The 22055-nt window shown below is 35.0% G+C and overlaps 1 protein-coding gene across 1 annotated transcript in view; it reads left to right on the top strand.

Annotated features, from left to right (window-relative positions):
- The first annotated feature begins 1163 nt into the window (after positions 1-1163).
- LOC125075150 (cytotoxic granule associated RNA binding protein TIA1) overlaps positions 1164-22055 on the top strand; it is a 58307-nt gene continuing 37415 nt past the window's right edge. The window contains exon 1 of the mRNA XM_047686767.1: positions 1164-1556. Within this exon, the coding sequence (XP_047542723.1) occupies positions 1355-1556 (202 nt within the window). The 5' untranslated portion in view covers positions 1164-1354. The remainder of the gene's footprint in view (positions 1557-22055) is intronic.

The following is a 22055-nucleotide window of genomic DNA, read 5'->3' as shown; positions in this document are numbered from 1 at the left end:
TTTGCATATAATACAATTTCACGATTTATTTATTATGTATATGAAAATTACTAATTCTAAAGATGGCGTACGGCTTCTAATATTTTAATAATAGCTATACATTTTTATTACAAGCTTTTATTTAACTTGTAATGTAAATAAATTTCTCTAACCGATTGAGCTGAAATTTTGGATACATGTTCAGTTTGCAATGCATGGTTAACGTGTGACGTCATTATAAAACCTGCATGGCGGACCCAAGATGGCGGATCATATTTTTTTATCCCATCAAAAACATAAATGTAAAAATGAGAGCCAAGTCCAATATTATGATATATACCTTGGTTGTTGACTTCAACGATAAAAGAAGTGAGATCAAAATGGGTGCTAAGTTCAATGGTCTTTCCTGAAATTTATTTATAACTACATAAAATATCATTTCTTCTTATAACTTAGGATAATATATTGTAGTCTAAGGTCTCTCTTAGTCAGTGATATAAATGATGATTTTTAGTCACAACAGAACACATATGTATCTCGCGAGTCTCAATATGAGCCAAATTTGACACGTTTATGTCAAATAGTTTTTGAGTTACGAGGAGGTCAAAAGTGGCTCCAAATGGTTCCTGTAATATTACACACGGTGCTGCTCGCCAGTTATGTCACTTGAACTTGGCTGACACGCTACCGCGTGTCTAGATTCATTTCTATAATATGGTTATCAAATGAAATGAACAGACTTAGAAACGTGTCCATTACTAAAAAGTCAAAAATAAATTTAAAGTAAAAAACCTTTTTATAAACATTCTTTTATTTAAATGCGCAAAACGGATAAAAATTAACTTTTACTTCTTTGTGATTCGTGTAGACAATTAAAAAAAATATTATTATTTAATTTAAATTCAACCATTGATAACTAACAAAAGTTATTTCAGTTTGAACTTTCCGTATATGTATTCCATATGTAGATAAAATATATGTCATATATTATATTCAAAGATACATACACGAACTCAGCGTTACTAGTTATAAAGGCCACAAACATAAACCATTTAAAAAGTAAAAAAAAAAAAAACTATTATTATTGAATAATAAAAAAAAAAATTTTTCCTAGGCCCTAGAATAGAAATTTCAAATAGATTCATAATAATTATATATTAAATTATACTATTTTAAATAAAACCGAAAAAGTGATTTAGTGTATAACAAAAGAAATATTATGTAAAAAAAAAAAAAAATATTATGTAATAAAACTTATTTACAAACAAAACACGAAGAAATCTAGCGACCCGTTCTTTTGAACGAACGTAATCTATACCAAACCGACCCTTTATAATGCCGGTATAAGGATCGGGACGAACTGTTTACGGCCACGATGCTTGCAATGTCGACATTAATGATGCCCGCTGCAACTATGACCACTATGACGAATGCTGGTCCCATACCGGTTGCAGCGGCGACCAAGTTGGAGCCGAAGTTGCTGCAATTACCGCACCCAGCGCTGATGCCCCAAATACAGCAGCAACAACCTCAGCAACATCACCACCAACATTCGCACGGCAACAACAATAAACTTGGTAAGTGTATTTTTATATATTTTTGTACATTAGATGTTTGTGAAACATCTCATGGTGCCGGCATCATGGACCTCTCTTTTACCGTCATAGTTTATAACAACGCAACCTCACACACACACACCAAAACGCGGGTGTGTGCTACCATATACACGTACATATTTAAACACAGATACTCAGCCATATTCCCCAGCACACATAATCTTTTTTCCTTCCTATCATAAGTACTTTTACGTTAGGAAAAGAGTAATTACTGAGTTTCTCGTCGGTTCTGCTCGATAGAATCTATTTTTCAAACCGGCGGTGTCTTTACATTAATTCAACACTGTGACATAACGATTCAACATTGTTTTTATCATAAATAATCATGGCATAGATAAAAGCCAAAATTATAAAAAAAACGTGCTTTTACAAGCGTACTTGAATAAATCACATTTTGATTCTGATTTTGAAATATTTGAGGGAGTAAATAAAATTTATAATTATTGTATTTTTTTCCCTGCCTTGTCCCAAGCTACTTGGGTTTGGGGCAGCGTGTTTTTTCCTCCCATTCTCGTCTTAGATTCATCATCTGATCGTTAACATCCGTCTATCTCATATCCCTCCACACTCCACTTCCCCTTCATATCTCTTCGCTCATACTCACCACTCTTTTAATAACATTTGTCTCCTCTCTGTCACCCACATGTATTATTATTATATTATTATAATAATAAGCAAAGAAATATTTTGTTTATTGGTTAATAAATTCTTTCAAAGACCATTTATTTCGATTTTTTAAATCTTCTCTCTCTGTCTCGTGACGTCATTAGTATTTCAAATATTTATATCCTAGACGTGTTCTTAAGAATGTGATATGAATATTACAAATGAAAACTGATCATCATATGAGACCAGCTGATCTAACAGACGTTTTCCTGCTTTAAAGTCAACGTCAAAACGTCAAAAATCTTTATTCAATACAGAAGCATTACACTTACTTATTGGTAGTCAAGAAAACAGTCTATCATTGTTTCTGGAAGTAGCACCTCAGACCTGAGAAGAACCGGCGAAAGAAACTCGGCGGGGCCTTTTTTAGGTTTTTTTTACAATTACATTTACTGGCCTGGAGTCAATGATTTCGTTGCCAAGTTTATCTAAGAAGACATTAGTTTTATAGCATCCTTTAACACAAAAGTTTTGGTAAACGATTTTTGCATTTAAATAATTTTGAATGTTTTATAGAACCCTAAACAATAAATTTATTAACCTCGTGTAATCAGGTAAAACTCAGTTATAAATATTCAATTATATTTGGCTCATAGTTTCTATTAGAAAACTCGTGTAAACTAATACGTCGCGAACGTTAGGAAATTCGCACCAGCATTATTTTTTGGGGGATTTTTTGCACAACCACTCTGTGGAACTTTACACCGGCGGTTCTTCCAAACCAATACGTCTTAAGACACCTCTCATATTATTCTTGAATTGCTTTCCGTAATAATCATGTATAATAATAATATTTATTTGAAAAAATATAAGCATTACAGTTATTACACCAAGTCGCTTATATCTAGCGATCCCGTGGCGCCCACCGATGAGACGGAGAGGGTCAGCGGTACCCTCTCCCGTTTTTTAGTGGGTATTCCGGTGTGCCGCTAACATCTTGGGCACCGGCGAGTCCCACATACCCCCCCACTTCCACGTGGGGGAAACGCGTAACGCGTTTTTCCAGCGAAAAAAAAAAAGTCGCTTATATCTAAACTAATTACTTAACATTTTTTTATTATTTTTTTAAATATTCTTACTAATTTGCCTAAAACGTAAGCTCTATGTAGGAACTACAAAACATCTTTAAAATTCTGGAATATATAGAATTGTTTGAATATAGTATGAAAGGGATCACAAAATATGTCTACATCTCGACAACAAAGTAGGATGCTATTTAAAAGCTTAACAGCCCCAACAGTGGGGCTGTTGCTAGCTTGGGGAGAATGCCACATAGGTGGGTAACAAGATAATCTATGTTGCCGTCTTCCAACACCACGCATATATTGGTGGTATACACAGTATTAGAAAAAAGGACACAAAAAAATTAAAACAAAATCGGTAAAATCGTTCTCAGGTTATGGCGTGACCAAGAGAAATATGAATTGGTTTTTATATACATAGATTTTCCACCCACACCCTTTTTAATTCAAGTAACATTACTTTGTAATTAGAATTAAGTAAAGTACCATATAATATTACGTATCGCTCAACATATATATATTCTTAACTAATAATAATAGACAAATAACTATACGATATATATATCAAGAGCCGAGATGGCCCAATGGTTAGAACGCGTGCATCTTAACCGATGATTTCGGGTTCAAAGGCAGGCACCACTGAATTTTCATGTGCTTAATTTGGATTTATAATTCATCTCGTGCTCGGCGGTTAAGGAAAACATCGTGAGGAAACCTGCATGTGTCTAATTTCAACGAAATTCTGCCACATGTGTATTCCACGAACCCGCTTTGGAGCAGCGTGGTGGACTTTGCTCCATATCTTCTCCTCAAAGGGAGAGGAGGCTTTGGCCCAGCAGTGGGAAATTTACAGGCTGCTAATGTAATATATGTAAAACTATATGATTTTTTATAAATTTTAACTTATGGATATCCTACCGACAAACAACACAAGTTTTGTAATGTCATGTTGGAGTGTGGTGTAATAGTTTCTCATAATGCTAGAGTCTATATAAGATGGTGACCATAAGACATGCTTCCTAGTCTACTCATCTATTACAAAGCGTACCGGAAGTCAATGAGAAACTACATTCCCGCCCAAAAGCTTAATACCATCAAGTGAAATCAATACCCTTTAAAAATATTGTCAATCAATTTACTTATGTATTAAATCGCCATCCGGATATCAAGTATGCTTTAAAATATTAAAACATCAATCAAGGTAAATTATAAAAAAACTGTAAACTAAATTTCACTTGGTGGTTGGGTAGGGTGGTAGGGTGCGAGTCCATCTGAGTAGATACCACCCGTTGATCATATTCAACAGTAACAGTATTGATGTGTCAGTTTGAAGGGGTTCATTGTAACTACAGGCACAAGGGTCATATAACTTAGTTGCCAAGGTTGTTGGTGGATGATGAACTAACAAAGTACATGTCTATGGATCACTTTAACATAAGAAAACAATTTGTTATAACAAACTGTTATAACAAAAGACACTAATAATCACTATTAACAGCAAATAACTAATCTGTGAGCATTCAAACGCTAAGCCGTTAATAGGCAGCTTGTGTGACGGCCAGCGTTCACTAAGCAACTGGTGTTTCGCTTCCGGTGGTAAGCTATAGAGGAAGCCTTACGATGTCGGAATTAATGACCACACGATGTATTTGAAAAAGGAAAAGGGTACGTGTACGAGAAGTTTTACTTCTTTGACATGTAATTAAATATTTTTTTAATTGGATTTAATGTGTTAATTACAATAATATAATAATGTTCCACTTTTTAATAACTAGTTAGCCAATCCGGCTTCGCACGCGTGAAATTTTTTATATTATTATTTATTTATTTTATATATGATATCAGTGTAATTTACAATATATAGGTACCCTGTAGCACTCAATAATAATGTAACTTGACGACCTCCGTGGTCGAGTAGTGTGTACACCGGTTTTCATGGGTACGCCACTCCGAGGTCCCGGGTTCGATTCCCGGCCGAGTCGATGTACAAAAAGTTCATTAGTTTTCTATGTTGTCTTGGGTCTGGTTGTTTGTGGTACCGTCGTTACTTCTGATTTCCATAACACAAGTGCTTTAGCTACTTACATTGGGATCAGAGTAATGTATGTGATGTTGTCCAATATTTAAAAAAATAAATATATATATTTTATTTATTTAAAAAAAAAAAAAACTGTCTACCAGTAAAAAATATTTTAGAATTGGATCATTAGTTCCGCAGTTTACAACTAGCAAACAAACATATTTCACCACATTATAATATTAGTATGGATAAAATTATTATTATTATGATCACTGTAATTTAAATCTATATATATATATATATATATATATATATATATACGTATAATAAATAAAAATTGGAGTGTCTGTTTGTAATATTAAAATAACCGCGTTTTACTAAATGCATATGTATACACGGTACATACACCTAAATAACATGTTTTTAAATTTTTGTCTGTCTGTCTGTTTGTTCCGGCTAATCTATGAAGCAGCTAAACCGATTTTGACGGGACTTTCACTGGCATATAGCTGATGTAATACGGAGTAACTTAGGCTACTTTTATTTTAGAATTATATGTAATATATTAATAAAGTCACGCTTTTATTAAATTCAAACGTGCACGAAGTCGCGGGCACAGCGATACATATACATAAAATAGTATATAGAAATGAATCATAAACATACTCTTCGGGTTATAATCATAATGCCCCTTATACACGCGTAGCACACGTTAAATAAGGTTATAAAGAATTAAATACTTTTATGCGACACGCCCTCGTGACATGTTGATTTAGGGTCGTCTAGTTTTGTCAGTATGGGGTAGTATCCAGTGGTAAATGTACTATTATAAAAATTAAGGAATTACGAGTTTATTTCCCGGTCATTTATGTATTGCGTGTCTAATTTGAACTTATTTTACACATAAGCTTTTAAAATCACATGCTATGGTAAATAAACTCTGTCCACATTGGGGCGATATAATTGGTCGATGTTTATTATGGATTCGCGAAAAGATGACGTTTTGAACGTCGGCGAACTCTATATCAGTTCGGAAGCAAAGTCAGAGTATACGTAAGTAGTTAAATGGAATAATTAAAGATATATTCATCGGGAGCTGTTTGTATTGCGTAATACAGTAAAGTTGTCAAAACGCATGGAGTATGTAGAGATGGACGTTCGTTTATCTAAAGTCCTTCTTTGATTTTAGTAGGATTAACTTTTTATTTACTCATAGACCTTAAAAAGGGATGTTATTGATTCGGCTTTATTTTTGATGTGTGACATCTGTTGTCGTGTCGCGGTGTGACCGACTCGTGCGTCGTGCCGTCCGCTCTTTACCGTCTTGGGTTCGCATGTACATACTTCATTGCTATACATATATTATTTTAATCATTGTCACTTTGACAAATATTAACCATTGCTTATAAGCCGAGATGGCCCAGTGGTAAGAACGCGTGTATCTTAACCGATGATTTCGGGTTCAATCCCAGGCAGGCACCACTGAATTTTCATGTACTTAATTTGTGTTTATAATTCATCTCGTGCTCTGCGGTGAAGGAAAACATCGTGAGGAAACCTGCATGTGTCTAATTTCAATGAAATTCTGCCACATCTGTATTCTGCCAACCCGCATTGGAGCAGCGTGGTGGAATATGCTCCAAACCTTCTCCTCAAAGGGAGAGGAGGCCTTTATCCCAACAGTGGGAAAATTTACAGGCTGCTAATGCTAATGCTTCCTCTTGAATCACTGTGTTGTATTTACGGAGGAAAGTCACATTAAAATCCTTTGCATAGTTTAAAAGATCTAAGCGTACAGACGGTAAACGACTTAGTTATAATATGTAGAGACGTATAGACATAAAATCAGTCTAATATCCCCTTTATAATGTCTTTGTCATTAAATAAATCATTAGGGTAACTTCAGACGAGTATAAGTTATAAATAGGCTCAGTGTCGCCGGAGCAAATAGAGCTTAAATATCCTGTTCATTGCGCTAACAACTCCTAGTTATACGGAATTGTATTATAGACTCTATGTTTATTGGAATAGAGGTGAAATTATAAAACTTGATGTTGGATTTATAAACTTGTATCAGAGGAAATTGTGTATTAAAATGGATGTATTTTATAGTTATTTGTTGTAGTTCGTTATGTCATAGGGAGGATGACTTGCCTTATGGTCACCACCGCCCATATACTGCTACTCTAAGAAATGTTAGTCATTCCTGATATAATCAATTCACTACTAACATTAAGAACTAAGATGTTATGTATGTGCCTGTAGTTACAAGGATACAAATTATATGTTTACAACAATATTATGTAAATTCACAGTAACATTGATTTTTAAACACTCTGATAGAATCAGTGATAGTCATTGTATGAACACGAGAAGCAAGGATGAGCTTATAAGGATAAACTCATAACTCCAAGTTTCCGATTCCGCAAAGACGATAAATCCTTCCTGGGACAAGGTATACTCGTACGTTTCTATAATAATATTGCGCAGATAGTTTTAACTTTGCCTCTTTTAAATTCAAATAATTTCCTCATTAATAAATAAGGTAAATTATTCATCCCAAGATTATATAGACGATGAAAAGCTTGGAGCTAATACCTGTTGACTTACAAACAGGATATATTATATAAATATATATATATTTGACTGACATGACGTATTTCAAATGTTGGAAAAGCGTAACTACTGAATTTGTTGCCGGTTCTTCTCGGTAGAATCTACAGTCTGAACCGGTGCTAGCTTTACGTTTAAAACGGTTCTGTAAAATGACGATTCAAAAGCCTACTTTAATAAAGTGTATTTTGATTTTGGATTTGTTTTTGCAATATAATCGTTGAAGCCGAACCTTTTTCCGACTGCAGGTCAGTAACTCTTTTGTGATGCAATGTATGTTATAGGGGATCCTTGAAAGCGCCCAAACTGCCTCCGTTGCTAAATTAATAAAAATATAAACGAAATTTTGCACGCTTTCACAGATCCACCATTAATATTTATGTTAATAATTCATCTCGTGCTCGATCGTGAAGGAAAACATCCTCCTTATATATTTATCATTAAACATAACCGTAGAGTGAGTATCAAAAATGATATCTAATTAATTACAACTCATCATCTAATTACACTATTTAAATGTATACTAAAATATATATTGTAAAATAAGTTAAGGTGCGAATTGTCTCTATTCCGAGCCACTTGATATTCAACCGGTTAGCGAGCAACTTCACTCTATATTTTTAATGCAACACTGAAAATGCGCGCGCATCATAAAAAAAAAACATTATTTCATAACGCGCCAAAAGAAACATTTTGAAGCGATAACTTCTTATGGGCGGGTAAACCGCTTCGTTACGTAACGCGTTACGGCGTCAGTATATCTGGCTTCCCTTTCTCTCACGCATACGGCAGCGATAGGCAGGCTCCTCCTCTCTCACTCTAACACACAGCGCTAGTCGTATTTCGGGACAGTTTAAGTTCTCACTTCTGCCGGGCGTCCTGAGACGCACACGTATTTTTAAGCCAGTCATAAATTACGTAGCCATTACTTACAACTTTAAATATGAATATTCTGATTAACAACACTGAACGTATAAATGTGTTATTAATATTAATAATGAGCACCCTTTAAGGGTCATGGGTAAGGCTGCCCCATATAATGTTAAATAAACAGCATTGTGAGAGGGAGTTTACACGCTGAGATTTGACCTGTTGTAATATGGCGTAGAAAGCTACACTGGTCTACGAACTGCTACGCTATACGAAAATACGTAGCCGTTACTAAAATATTGACGTTCAAACTGTTAATACTAAAAACAGGCATAAGTAACAGGGTTAAATATTTTATGGGACAATGTATATTTTACAACGGGATCCAAGAAAATGTTTAAAAATTTATTATTATTATTACAAAACTAATACGTTCATAGAATATTTCATATCTTGGGAAAGAAACGATTGCTTCCACGCTGTTTCAGATGGCGAAAAAGGTTTGTTATTTTAATGAAAGCGATCGTTAAATATGAAGTAAAAAGGAATCCCGCTGAGTTTCTTTCGCCGGTTTTCCTCCGGAGTGTTTATTTCCGAATCGGTGGTAGATATTTGACGATCAATAAGCAAGTTTAACGCTTCTATATTGAATAAAGTATTTAACTTGGAAAAAACAATCAAATAACAGTATTTGGTAAAAAAAAAATTGTTATTATTATTATCATATATAGCAACCAAGGATATAGTTCAAGCGTCGCACAAGACAGTAGAGAGCGGACGGTGACGTGACGGTATGAGAGAGCGTCGTGACGTTTACCGGCACGACACACGAGTTGGCACCATAATAATTGTACTTTTCAGTATTGGACTAACTCGGAATTGGTTATAAGGAAATTAATCAATTATCTGAACTGTGATTGGTCCGTGACAGCTGATGACGTGATAGACGACCAATGAACAATCAGATTGAAGTGAGTTAATGTGACATTGAACAGGGTATCAGAAATTAAAAGTTAGTCGAGCCAATTTAAACATCGATTCTATTTGCGAACTTTTCACGAGTATCCCTAACATGTCTTCTCTGTTGATATACGTTGTTGACCTTGTTTGATAGGGCGTTACCGGTAAATATAAGGCGCAGAAAACTCTCATCCTCTGTGCCCTGTAACGGTTGAGCAGTGTCACAGGTCCGTTCAGCACAACTTCTTGTCAAGTCATTTTGCATCGCAATGTGAGTGTATTGATTACGTAAAATATTTAAAAAATATACCATATATAGTTCATCAAAAGGTGGCCCAGTGGATACAAAACATTGATCTTAACTAAAGTACGTAGGTTCATATCCAAGCAAGCATTTAAATGCGATTTAATTATGATTTTTAATGTAATTCAATTAATAATAACATTCGTCTAAAGTTTTGCTTTAACGATTTTAGTGTAATTCTTACTCCAAGTTTTAACATTATAACAGGTAATAAATTGCCTCTTAAACAACACAAGCTCCCTCCCCCCTTGGGAGGGGGTCACTCATAAATCCACCTAATTAAAACGCTGACCCACATACCGGTCTGCGGGGACTTTGTACGAAGTTTTGACTGTAAAAAAACTATGTGACGTTTTTTTTTTTAATTGCTCGTTTATTGGTCGATGAAAAAATTTTCTATGCCATTTTTTTTATTCTCCGATGATTTATTTAGTCGTGAAATGATTGAAGCTATCAAAATATTAATCGGTTTTTTGAAACGAAGTTTTTTAACGCGGCTTACAGTGGATTGAACTGGCAGTGTCGCCAAGTTAGAAAAATGTGTTATACCGCCTCCACGATTCACGACGACCTTTTGCTCTATTTCTCTCTGTTTATTTTTATTGTATACGATTATAAACAATATAATTTCAATTTTTTTTCAATTCTTCTTATATCAATTAAGTCATTGTAATTTAATTATTCTCAAACGCTGTTAATTTATTTAACTGTATCTTTTCGTCTTTCCGTCTTTTTCCGTCCGTCTGTCTGTCACCAGGCTGTGTTTCATGAACTGCAATAGCGATAGCGGCAACCGCCTATCACAACAAATACTAAATTAAATCAATCTTTAAAGGGGGCTCCCATACAACAAACGCATTTTTTTTGCCCTTTTTGTAGGTTATCAATAATAGCAACAGGGTCTTGAAATATTCACAAAATACTCATTTGAATTTATACTTTACATAATAAACAATAAAATTAAAATATAAAATAAATAAAAATTAATCAATAATAATAATAATAATCGTACGGAGCCCTTCGTGCGCGAGTCCGACTCGCACTTGTCCGGTTTTTTAATTTATTGTAATAATAACAAGGTGTCAGGACAGCTGAACGGCCATTTTCCTCTCTTTCGAATCAATGTGTTTTATTATCATTGTTAGTAATAAATGAATATCAAAATAAAAGAATTATCTGCATTGCACATCCACTCTGTAGAAACTGCTTTTGCTGGCGGTTTTTCCGAACTAATAGGACTTGGGAACCTTTAAGAAAAGAGCCTGCACATTTCTTAAAGGCTGGCAGCGCCTCATGAAACCTCGGTGCTGCAGATGTCCTTGAGCGGAGGTAGTCAGTTTCCATCAGATGAGTCTCCTGCTCGTTTGCAATCTATATCATAAAAAAATTTGAGAGACCAACCCTATACAATAGCCTACCCTATAGTAATAAACTAGAAGAGATTATTTTAATATAATGCTGAGCTGAAATAATCCACTATACCAATATATATAAGACTACGTATATATACTTACAATAATCAATTTTAATGAAGGTGGAAAGGAGTAATTACTGAGTTTCACGCCGATTCTTATCGGTAGAATCTACTTTCCGTACCGGTCAGCTTAACAGTTAATTCTACACTGTAACACAACGATTCGAAATTATTTTATGAAACTTATTGAATAATGACTATTTGTATATATCAGGAAATAAGTGCGTTTAGTATTAAATACTAATAAGCTAAACAAAAAGTGATATTCTTGTACTTAAATATTTAAAGTTAATAAACGATAGCGCGATTTAAAGTACACGTAGCGCCATCTAGCGACCGAAAGATAAAACACTTCAGACCTAAGATTGTTAAACTCTGATTGGTCGCAGGTAATATTTCACACACAATGATAGTAACGCACACAGGCACCACACTTGTTGTTTTAATAAAAGCGTTTAAATCCATAAATTGAAATGCTTTTATATGTTCGTGTGTTCAAACGTAATTAAATTTTCCTTTGGCTTGAAATTAAAAATGGCGACTGGGCGCGGCTTCGTGCTTATACGATGAAATATTTTTCACGTGTTACATTATATAACCTTATTTTTTTTTAAAATCTCTTTGTATTTTAATAATTTTTTATATTGTCCTCACTAATATTATAAATTTGGAAGTAAGTTTGTTTGTATCTTAAGTTTCACGTCTTAACGACTCCTTTTATTTATTCTTTAGGTAGGCGTATTGGCAAATGGGCCACCTGTTGGTAAATCTGTTGGCCATAGATATTGGCGCTGTAAGAATTACTAACCATTCCTTACATAGCCAATGCGTCATCAACCTTGTGATTTAGAGTTATGTTCCTTGTGCCTGTAGTTACATTGACTCTTAGAGCCGGAACACAACAATACAAAGTATTATTGTAGAATATCTGATGAGTGTGTAGCTCCTACCCAGACGGGCTTTCACATAACCCCAATTATACTAACTCTATAGAATATTTACAGACTGTAACGACACTCTTTGAGTGAAGTGATAACTTCTTATGGGTGAATAAACCGCTTCGTTACGTAACGCGTTACGGCGCCAGCCTGACTCGTATCCTTTTCTCTTACGCATACGGTAGCGTTAGGCAGGCTCCTTCTCTCTCACTCTAACCCACAGCACTAGTCGTATTTCTGACAATTTAAGTTGTCAATTAAAATCCAGACAAGCACCAATAAATTTTCTGTGCTGTATTTGTGTGTATGTACATCTCATGCTCGACGGTGAAGGTAAACACCGTTAGGAAACCTGCATGAGTCTAATTTCGAATGAATGAAATTCTGCTACTTGTGTATCCATCGGAGCAGCATAGCGGCTCCGAAGATTCTCCTCAAAGGGAGAAGAGGTCGTAGCCCAGACTGGGAAATTAATAGGCTATTAGTTATGTGCAGTTAGTTCTAGAATAGTTAATATGGTAATAATACTAATATTGGTCTAATTATTTTGCCAATAAAAAAAGGAACGATAAAAAAAGCTTTTGTGAAAAAATGTTTTTGCTGACGGTACATTTTACAAAACATCAGAAATCAAAAATAGAGTAATTATTATCGATTTTCCATCTGCATAATGCCTATCAATAAAACCGGACTAACATATCAAGAGGTAAAAAATTATTGGAACACACACAACGATTTATTTAACGTAGACACACCTACCTACGTACTAAAATCGTCCTTAAAACAAAATGCAGTGTTAATGCAGATATCTATAGTTGTGTGCACATACGTAACACTTAACTCACACTAACACAAGATTTTTTGAGGCGTATCATTTTATTTATTATTTAAGGGGTCAGGTCCGACTTAATCCAGGGTGAAAGGGGGGCGTTGCCTCACGTGTCCTATTTCAGACGGCCCTAAGGGGGAGGGCAGTTGGAGCCTTGTGCCGTACGCACTAGCGCGGAGTGCGGGGTTGAGATCACCTTCGCCCCTGAGGAGCACTGGGCAGGATATATCGCGGATGCGTTATATCGACTCTATCTCGAAGCCTCTCCGTATGACGTCGCAGTAGTTTCACTGTATAGAAATCCTACATAAATGAGAACCTTGCTGAAGATTTTAACTGCGTGGAAAAATTGTGTGGGGTACTGCCACACTTTGGGCTTGGCCAATAATGGTCAAACCTTAAACTATCGTACGTGTCCTTGACAGCTCCCGTTTTTTTTTATGGCATTGGTTGGCGGATGAGCAAATGGGCCACCTGATAGTAAGTGGCCACCGCCCATAGACAAAGGCATTGTAAAGAAATATTAACCATTCCTTACATCACCAACGTGCCACCAACCTTGGGAAATAAGATGTTATGTCCCTTGTGCCTGAGATTACACCGGCTCACTCACCCTTCTAACCGGAACACAACAATACAGTGTACTGTTATTTGGCGTTAGAATATCTGATGAGTGGGTGGTACCTACCCAGACGGGCTTGCACAAAGCCCTACCACAGAGTAAAAGTCTCGTTTTTTTTTAAAATTTTGTAAACTCACTTTAAGAGTTATTTGAATCTGTATAACTTCATTGATTAAAATGACATGACGTCGACAGAAACAAACATCGTAATCATAGAACATCATGAATGATTTATTGACTTGTTTTGATGTTTTTGATTTGTATAATTTTATTTCAAAGCTTATGTTACGCTTAATTTTAAATAACTAGCGACCCGCCCCGGCTTCGCATGGGGGCAATACTGATACTAAATACACTACAGAATGTCTTACAACGTTCACAGTTTTTCAGTCGTTAGAAAATACAAACCGCTATGTCCCTGCGTTTTAAATCTGTAATGTCTTCGAAAATATTCATTTAAATTACATGCTGTAAAGGGCCATATTGATCTATATTAAATGCACTATGTGCAAAACAATATTTCTAGGTGGTGATCCATACCACCAGGTGGCTTATGTACCATACTTCATAGTACACGTACTACTAATACACACTTAATTATATATATATCATTATTATGTGTATTGTTGACCTGCAACACTATTGAATATTCCACGACCGAGTCCAAGGTCAAATTTCGACTTCGATCTAAAGCACGTTCCAGACTGTTGCGTGTGAAACGCTAAGATTATTTATAAAAGTATAAAAACATTTTCCAAACAATTTCCTTATCAAGTCTGCACCTTTATTTTTCTATTATTTAATATACATATATTTATTACAATAGACGTTTGTAAGTATTATTGATTTTTCAAAAGGTATTTCAGTATTTACTCTATTAAATATTAAAGTATGATTTTTGATTGGTCCGTGTAAAGAAGGCATGGGTTTGCGCAATCGTAAGTTTTTGCGCGACTTTGCGCGCTTTCTCGAGCAGTAGTGCGGAGTTTCGAGGGTCTGATAACATCGCATAATTTGCTTGACGTATCAAACCTGAGCCTGCTCTGCGCTGTGCTTTACCAAACGTACGTTTCAGCACAAAACGTAAAGACTAAACTACCCAAGATTCAGATCCTGATTAATAATATATATAATGTAAGCGTAAAAAATGTGTTCATTTACGACATCGCTTCAGAAACCTCTAAAATTATCAGTGTTTCTCTACTATATTGTGCATATTTTACACATATAACCTTCCTCTAGATTCAATCTATCTATTAAAAAAAACCTCACCAAAATCCGTTATGTAATTGTAAAGATCTGATCATACATAGGGACAGACAGCGGTAAGCGACTTTGTTTTATACTACGTAATGGTACTGCTTTGCAACCCCTGCAGAAATTAAAATCAAGATCAATTCAACACAAACACATCTTTAACGTGTAATTGTTGTCTAATTTTTGCACTTTTGACAGCGTTCGCTTCGTAATATCACAAAGAATATACATACAACATACTAACATACTAAACGGCCTATGTACATCGTGAAATATATCGCAATATCGAATTTCCATATAAATTGGATCAACGTACTTGTGTCTTGTGCCCTTATGGTATTACACAGATCTTTATAACAAACTTTTCGAATTTTCTAGAAATATCTCATAATTTCTACGCACAGTTCACTCTATTCTGTTCCGTACTCGTTTAAAACCATCAGTTAACGAACGCAGAGATGCTGATACTTTAATCTATAATTTACATACATACAGCGTGTTCCGATAAACATTCATTTTTTTTTTTAATTAATAAATTATTATGGTACATTTATTTATTTATTTTAGTTTATCGTAGAAGAACTAAAGTTGTTTGATATATTTTAACATGATATAACTATTGGTTTACACGACGCCAGTAAAACATCGTCATATTTTAGCCAATTTACAATTTTTAAATTAATTATACACCTAAACCTTCTTCATGAATGTCTCCGTCAATAAGTGAAAACTATATAAAAATCCGTTCGGTAGTTTTAGAGTTAATCACATTCAAACAAACAGTCGAATAAGACGTAGACGCGAGGACCGTTTGTCGGGAAATTGCTTAACTTAGGCTGACAATAAAAATATTTTGTATACATCTCGGGGAGTTAATATAGATTATAACCAAGCAAATAAGTATATACAGTTCCTAAGGTTAAAAGGACGCAAATTATTTTCTTACTTTTGTCGAATGTCTGGTTAGACTCTTATCTCTAATCGCACATTTAAGTTTTGCTATTAATTGTGAAGACAAAAATCTCGGAAACTAAAACACCTAAAAAAACCTTGAAATTTGGCAGGTAGGTTCCTAATATAGACTAGACATCCGCTTAGAACGGATTTTACGCAACTCCAACCCCTAAAAGGGTTAAACGGGGGTTGGAAGTTTGTGTTTTATAATAATTAGTGATTAAACTAATTTTTGTTTTAAAAGGTTAAAAGAAAAATTTAAAAATGTACCCCCTAATAAATTGTTTTTTTGAATTACTACTGTCAGCTGTCAGTAGTAGTCAGTACACAATAAAATTTAAGCAATAAGAAATATTTAAAAAAAAACATCAAAAACGTAGCCAAAGTAAATGCTATCCGAAAAAAAAAAAACTTAAACAATAAAATGAAAAATTCAAAACACCCTGTATTCGGGCTTAGACGAAATAGCTGGGGGTGAAAATTTTAAACACGAAAACACGAATAGCGACCGTATTTCGTCTAATTACAGAGTCCAATTTCCTTTGACGCGATAAAAGCGATTCGTACTTTGTACATTGAGCTCTTCCACTTGAAAAATAAAGTCGATTTTCCTTTAGAGCATACAACGAGATGAAAGCGTTGAAATTTGAACCGTAAATTTCTCGTAATAAGGTAACTTTTGCTTTGTATTTTCGTGTCCATTCCGTCGTACACTATTCGTGAGTAAATGGATACATAGGATCAATCGTATTAGGACAACGAACTTATCCAAACATTTGAGAAAGAGGGTTGTGTTATTTATTATTAATTATATTTCTTATTGTCACATAGAGTATCTATGAGAACAACACGATCAAGTCGCTCGGAACAGACAACTTTAAACCTTATTTTACGATGTTTATTTTATTAAAAATGTATATTATGAATATTAAAATTTGTAATTGAGTGTGGTGAAAAATAAGAAATTACATTTGTCATAACAATTATTATTTTATTTGCATGCAATTAAAACAATTTTTACTTACACCTACTATTACTACACTCACTTACACAAAGAAGTCAAACTTCACGCGCGTACAAAAAGACACGCATCTTTTAAACAAAACTAATCGATCAATTTGTAAAACAAATTTGAATGGATTAAAATATAAAATCAAATGAAACAAAAACCTCAAATATTTACAAATAAAACAGCAGTTTCGTGTTGATTTTTTAATAACATCATAGCTCGCCAATAACAGCCAAAAGATCAGAAAATCGCTTGAGAAGCCGAGAAAGAAAATAATATTTTATTTAAAAAACTAATTAAACACGACGGCCCTATTCAGGGCATTCAGGGTGGTTTTTTTTTATTTTTAGCATTATCAGCCCGTAAATGTCCCACTGCTGGGATAAAGGCCTCCTCTCCCTTTGAGGAGAAGGTTTGGAGCATATTCCACCACGCTGCTCCAATGCGGATTGGCGGAATACACATGTGGCAGAATTTCGTTGAAATTAGACTCATTCAGGTTTCCTCACGATGTTTTCCTTCACCGCCGAGCACGAGATGAATTATAAACACAAATTAAGCACATGAAATTTCAGTGGTGCCTGCCTGGGTTTGAACCCGAAATCATCGGTTAAGATGCACGCGTTCTAGCCACTGGGCCATCTCGGCTCAAGAGGAAGGTTATACGTATAATATATGCATATTAATTATAGTAGAGAAAAGCCGAGAATTTCAATTTTCCTAACCGGAAAAAAACGCTTTTTTATCTATTTATTTATTTAAATACTTTTTTGCACAACAAATGAATACATAAGAGAAACCAAATTATTTGTCAAATGGTGAGCAAAGGAGGTCTGGGACATCTCGGCTTAGTAATAAAGTTATGCAATTAGTTAATTGAAAGCACACCTCGGGAATTCAACGCTCACTTTTCTATTTCTCTGATAACATATTTTTATTTTATCTGACAAAGGCCCGCGGCTGCACTCGCGTTTTAGGGGTTGGTTGTGCGGTATTGTCCACATAATCTTTATAAATTACTGTGTTATTGTGATATATAATCTATGTTACTGTAACCTTTATTAAAATCCATTCAAAAGTTTTTTCGTGAAAGATAAATAAATAAATATTCGACAACATCACATACATTACTCTGATCCTAATGTAAGTAGCTAAAGCACTTGTGTTATGGAAAATCAGAAGTAACGACGGTACCACAAACACGCAGACCCAAGACAACATAGAAAATTAATGAACTTTTTCTACATCGACTCATGAAAACCGGTGTACACACTACTCGACCACGTAGGTCGTCAAAGCGTAACAAAAGTCCATACATACAAACTTATCGCCTTTATACTATTAAGTAAGGATTAAACGATTACCATATCTCGAGTACCACACAGTTACCACATACCATAACCAGTACAAAAGAGACCATCTTAATTGAAACATGTTGTGTTCGTCACAAGCGTCCCATAAAAACTAACGGATTTAAGGAATTGAATTATTCGTAAACATCGCCCGTTTATGGGATGGTACTATTGTATATATTGACCCAAATATAAGCTGCGTCCGTCTGAGGGTTTAGGTAAAGCCATGGATTTCGCTTTATAGTCGCAGATAGACAACTGTTTTCAATTATAACCTACTGCTCGCGTGCGGCTTTTTGTAGCTGATTTAGGGTTAGATCGTCAGGTGTAAGGTATAAAAAGCCTGTGTCCTTAGGGTTCACACTGTCTTCATGCGAAATTTCATCAGATTCTATTCAGTGGTTTCGACTCGAAAGCGTAACAGACAGACAGAGTTACTTTCGCATTTATAATATTAGTATAGAGACTGCCTCGTCGTTTAGTAGCGGATAGATTTAATGACGCAGATTCTACCTGATAAAAAGTATTTGGTTTTTCTTCAGTGACAGCTGAGCGTCTGAAAGTAAGCACGTTGACTCCCGTGGCTCAGAAAGCAGGTAAAGCCGTTGGTCCTGCGCCTGAACTCTCTCCGGTCGTGTCGGATTTGCTGTCTCACGAGAGTGAGGGAGAGGGAATAGACCTGTGTTTGCACACACTTGTTCACTGTTATATGTCTTGCGTAGTTGGCTGATCTCCCTTGATATACCCGAAATCGGTCAAGGCGGCAGCATAGTCATCCTTAGTCCAACCAACCACTAATAAACAACTTCGATATTACGCGATATCATTGGTCGAATTTTTGAATCTATACTCATATTATGAACAGGCTAAACTCAGGAACGACTAGTCCGATTTGAAAAATTCAGTGTTGAATAGCCCATTTTAATTTTTATATTTTGTTATTTCGACTTTGAATTATTGATATTATTCTTAATTTGTTATGGAGTTTTGTAAATTGATTTATATAGTTAAATTTAAATGTTAACTGAAGAATTATTACTATAATGTTTTGGTAGTCAACTTAGCTAACGCGTTGGTTTACTGTAATGTTAGATATAAGTTTTTTGAAAATAAATAAATAAATAACTTTTCAAGTAAGGCTATAGGCTATGTATCCGTCACACTACGACTAATAATAGCTAAGTATTAACGCAAAAACGGTAAATTATTTCTTTTGAGAACTTCCGTTGCGTGCGTTGTATTTGTAAGGTTTCATAAAAATCTTGTCTGACAGATTTTATGATTTAGCCGAGCAAAATCGGGACGATCAGCTAGTCTATGATATTTACATTACATTACCAGCCTGTGAATTTCCCACTGCTGAGCTAAGGCCTCTCCCAATGCGGTTTGGTGGATACACATGTGGCAGAATTTCGTTGAAATTAGACACATGCAGGTTTCCTGACGATGTTTTCTTTCACCGCCGAGCACGAGATGAATTATTAACACAAATTCAGCACATGGAAATTCAGTGGTTGCCTGAGTTTGAAACCGTAATCATCGGTTAAGATGAACGCGTTCTAACCACTGGGCCAACTCGATTATATGATTTTTTTTATGGCATTGGTTTGCGGACGAGCATATGGGCCACCTGATGGTAAGTGGTCACCACCGCCCATAGACAAAGGCACTGTAAGAAATATTAACCATTATATGATATTTAAAGTAAATCAATAAAGAACTTTAGAAGCTATATTAAAGTTATCATAAATAATTATATGTGAAGATATATTAATCAAGAACGGTTTGTAATGCATAATATATCGGAGCTATTAGCAAGTCACATAGTATATATATATCTGAAGTTTGTTTATCTTTAGTCCTTCGACTGGGATAGGGTATAGTTGTGGGTACAATACTTGTCTCTATTCAGAGATACGTTACTTAAATCTATATAAGTTTCATTGACATACACATCGTCGGAAAAGAATACTGAGTTTCTTGCCGGTTCTTCTCGTTAGAATTTACATTCCGAACTAGTGGTTGCTACAAATTTAATTTAATCATGTAAAAAGTATAATATTATACAATTATCGTCAAAATCAAAACCGTATACGGTTCGAAATATAGATTCTACCGAGAAGAACCAGTAAGAAACTCAGTAGTTACTCTTTTCCATAAGATATTTATCATAATATTTCAACTAATTTACAAAAAACTGTAATCTAGACACGCGGTAGCGTATCAAGCCAAGTTCAAGTAAAAGAACTCATATGCGAATTATATTATAGCCTTCGCAAGTCCTAAACTGGTTACAAATGAATTATAAACACAAATTAAGCACGCGAAAATCAATGGTACTTATCTGGATATGAACCCGTAATATCTGGTTAAGATTCATGCGTTCTAATGACTGGACAATTGCAGCTCTTAATGTACGTTAATTCTAACTAAGAAATACTGAGATTTCCTCGATTTACGTACATTTATACGCATTTTTTTTTAATTTAATTTACGACCTACAAAGAATTAAGCTGCAACTGGTGACATTATTTAAAAACATGCTTTGTTTTCTTAAGACAAAAACACCATATGAAGAAACCCAATCCCTCCACTCGACGCTCACACTTAACCTATTTTCATGAAACCTCTTTCCACCCCTTCCTTTTAACTTGATACTGCCGCGGAATTGCATTAAATAATATGTGTATAAAATAATGACCCTGATTAATTGTTTTCAATTGTAAAAAAGTAATTTAGAATAGGTAAAGAGTGACCTTGGGAACTAAGATGTCATGTCTCTTGTCCCTGTAGTTACACTGGCTCTCAGTCGGTGACCCATTGGCGAAATAAGGAATGGTTTACGGCGCCATTGTCTATGGGCAATGGTCCACCTAAATAAATTTTATAATTAATATAAAGTTTAATTCATGAACTATTTTCTTATCATTATTTCAATATATATCTCGGAGATTCACATCGATAGCCATCTAAAGAATCACTTTTATCGTCCGACGTGTTGATATTATTAATTCAGTCAGTACGCACGTCTGGCGCTGGCGCTGACCCAAGACCAAGAGACCAAATGCCTCACTCAACAAAGGAACACACACTGACAGATACACCATTCAATCTATATATTTCCATCACCTATCGGAGCGCGGTAACTTTGGTTGTTGATTTGGATAATTAATGAATCGAGTAGTTGGCAATAATGTTTGATGGCTGATTTACTTTTAAGAGCGGGTCACCCCGAATAGAGTTGTAAGTGTCATGGCAACGCGAGTTGTTATGTTTTGACAGGCGACTCGAATGCGATGGTTGCTTGCAAGCCCATTTTGCTCTTAATCGAGATGAATTATTGTAATCCTTTGATATTATTGGTGTACGATTATTGAATCAATTAATACAGTGATTAGACGATATTAAATACGTTTTATTTTGTGAATATCTCCATTGCACGCCCACATAGTCTTCCAAATGTCGGATCAAACCCCGAGCCCAACTGTTCGGCATCCTGCGCCTCCGACATGCCCGTCTTATATTTTAAAAAATTGACGTATCTCCACTGACAAAGTTTAAAACGTTATT

The sequence above is a fragment of the Vanessa atalanta genome, chromosome 30 (assembly GCF_905147765.1).
Source record: "Vanessa atalanta chromosome 30, ilVanAtal1.2, whole genome shotgun sequence".
Taxonomy (NCBI): domain Eukaryota; kingdom Metazoa; phylum Arthropoda; class Insecta; order Lepidoptera; family Nymphalidae; genus Vanessa; species Vanessa atalanta.
The sequence above is the reverse complement of the archived record's forward strand: the minus strand, read 5'-3'. Positions and strand labels throughout refer to the sequence as shown.